The sequence below is a fragment of the Mastomys coucha genome, unplaced genomic scaffold (genome assembly GCF_008632895.1).
Source record: "Mastomys coucha isolate ucsf_1 unplaced genomic scaffold, UCSF_Mcou_1 pScaffold5, whole genome shotgun sequence".
NCBI lineage: Eukaryota > Metazoa > Chordata > Mammalia > Rodentia > Muridae > Mastomys > Mastomys coucha.
Window position 1 is genome coordinate 72,796,114 of NW_022196911.1, and position 2,624 is coordinate 72,798,737.

Sequence of the window (2,624 nt, forward strand, 5' to 3'; positions counted from 1 at the left end):
AAGAAAGAAAGAAAATAATCTTGCTTCAAACTAGTTGTACCTCTTTTTTAGAAAGATTTTATCTTATGTATATGAGTACACTATACTCATACATACATACACTGTCATTCTCTTCAGACACATCAGAAGAGGGAGCAGGATCCCATTACAGATGGTTGTGAGCCACCATGAAGTTGCTGGGAATTGAACTCAGGATCTCTGGAAGAGCAGTCAGTGCTCTTAACCACTGAGCCATCTCTCTAGCCCCCTAGTTATATTTCTTAAAGTGATGAGGAAAATATAGTAAGATAGCATTTTTAAAAATCTGAGCATTACTTGAAACAATCATAGCTAAACATGTGGCTCACTGGATAGCTAAGAACAGTCCCTCCCTCTGATCAACAGTTTCTTTCATTGTTAAGTCTTCGTAGACAAGACAGACTCTCACCTGTCTAACATGTTTGGGTGTAGACCTACTAGGGAAATAATTAGTTATTTTTATTGAGTTCTAATATCTAAAATCTGTGTCCTTTCATTTGCTTGGATCATACCTTTCAAGCAATGTTAGAGCAATGTAGTAGTTAAAATATAGCACTGCTAGATATTTAAATATTAAATGCTCTAAGAGCATTCGCCAATGATAATCCATCACCAATAGTACCTGTCAATAGCACACGACCACCAAAAATACCCATCATGCTTCCATTCAGGTCTTTCAGTTCCCAGGGACAAGACAGTGTAAGGATTTTGGTGTGCTTTAGTTAAGTCCTGTCTTCAAGAGGTGCAGTGGTGAACTGAAGTCGTCATGTATTAGACGTCACCAGCCTTTTGTAGTTTGTTTATTAACATGTACCTGTGAATCTGGGGTCACCACAGATTAATTTGGCCTGTTCCTCATCTTCAGATTTGACATGCTTCATCTTCCAGTCACAAATCAAAAATTCTCCTGTAAAAGACACATTACACAACACAACCATTTTATTTCATTTCATTTTAACTAGGTCTTTCCTCTAAGGTACAGAGGAAAAGAAGGTTAAGTGAGGAGTTACCTGACCATTTTTTTCCTTCTACATGCTGAGGCTTTGGTTCACAGGCTTTGTCCTTCTGAGAATCCCTTTTTGAAGTTCCTAAGGGGAACACAAGAAAACGACAGGGCTGGTGCTATGACACGGTGGGTGAAAGTCTTTGCTGTCAAACCCAACGATCTGAATCTAATCCAGAGGATTCCCATGCTAGATGGAAATAACTGATTCCTGAAAGTTTTCCTTTGACCACACACACACACACACACACACACACACACACACACACAAAGAGAGAGAGAGAGAGAGAGAGAGAGAGAGAGAGAGAGAGAGAGAGAGAGAGTTCTTATGGGTAGAAATAATTCATTAGACATTCTGAGTTTGATGATGAGACAAATTCTTTGCAGACCTAACAACCCAACCCCCAAGTCCTTCTCCATGAAGGTTTGTCATAAGCAACCATAATAAAATCACTTAAGCCAGGCAGTGGTGGTTCACACCTTTAATACCAGCACTTGGGAGGAAGAGGCAAGTGGATTTCTGAGTTCAAGGACAGTCTGGTCTACAGAACAAGTTCCAGAACAGCCAGGGTGACACAGAGAAACCCTGTCTGGAAAAACAAAAGACAAAAATAAATAAATAAATAAATAAATAAAACAAATAAAAATGACCCCCCCCTCATTAAAACATCAAGATTTCTTATTAATGGACTTTTAGTACAAACGAAACTCTAGGAAAATTAATCATAAGCATTCTGGTTTTCATTTAGTTGAGAGTTCAGTGTCTCAAGTGTTGAACACCAAAACTGGCCTGTGGTTTCCACAGCATGACAGCCAGCAAAGTCCTAACTTAAATGGGTACTTTCCAAAAAGACTTTTTAAACAGCCACTCCAGAAAACAGAAAATTTTATAAAATCATTTCAAACATCTATAAAACACATGATTTTATAGAACTAAATAACTACCTTTTTTTAGGCTACCTGATGGACGTTCCTTTTTACTGGATATGGGAACGTCTTCACGCTGTTCGGAATCCGTGGGGGCTTGCTCTTCGTTGATAAGCAGCAAAGGCTGTTTTTCTTGAGATTCCATTTTATTGAATTCCAAGGTTTTACTTTCTTTTAAGGCGCTGTCTTCTTCTAATTGTGGAGCCGAGTCTGCAGCATGTTCTTCTTGAATGGTGTCTATTTGCCATCCTTGTTCTGACTCTTTGAGGGGCTCTTCTGTTATGGACTCTTGCTGTGGTCCATATTCTGAAATTGACATTTTGCGTCCTCCTGACCCTTTGCGCTGACCTCCAGACCCTCTGCGCTGTCCTTGATCTATCACTGATCCTCTGCGCGACCCTGTTTCTGGAGAACTACTAGCGTCATCTACAGATGACTTTCTGCGTTGTCCTGTTATTGATGCTATGCCTTGCCCGGGTTCTGAAATTGACCCTCTCTGTGTTCCTTCCTCTGTGATTGACCCTATATGTGATTCTTGTTCTGGCACTGAATCTCTGTTTGGGTCTTGCCCTGTTTGTGGCTCTTGTTCCGTGGCTGAACTTCCTCCAGACCCTTGCTCTGCCACCGACCCTCTCTGCTGGTTTTCGTTCACTTCTGAGCTTCTTCGGGACCCTTG

At 40.6% G+C, this 2,624-nt stretch overlaps 1 protein-coding gene across 4 annotated transcripts in view; it reads right to left on the minus strand.

Annotated features, from left to right (window-relative positions):
* Positions 1-2,624, minus strand: part of Efcab5 (EF-hand calcium binding domain 5) — a 107,095-nt gene that overhangs the window by 44,891 nt on the left and 59,580 nt on the right. For 2 of the 4 annotated variants that reach the window (XM_031353342.1, XM_031353339.1), the window contains exons 10-12: positions 1,967-2,619; positions 1,029-1,106; positions 833-925 (exon numbers count right to left, since the gene is read on the minus strand). In XM_031353342.1, the coding sequence (XP_031209202.1) occupies positions 833-925; positions 1,029-1,106; positions 1,967-2,619 (824 nt within the window). The remainder of the gene's footprint in view (positions 1-832; positions 926-1,028; positions 1,107-1,966; positions 2,620-2,624) is intronic. The other 2 variants (XM_031353341.1, XM_031353340.1) reach the window with 2 other exon arrangements.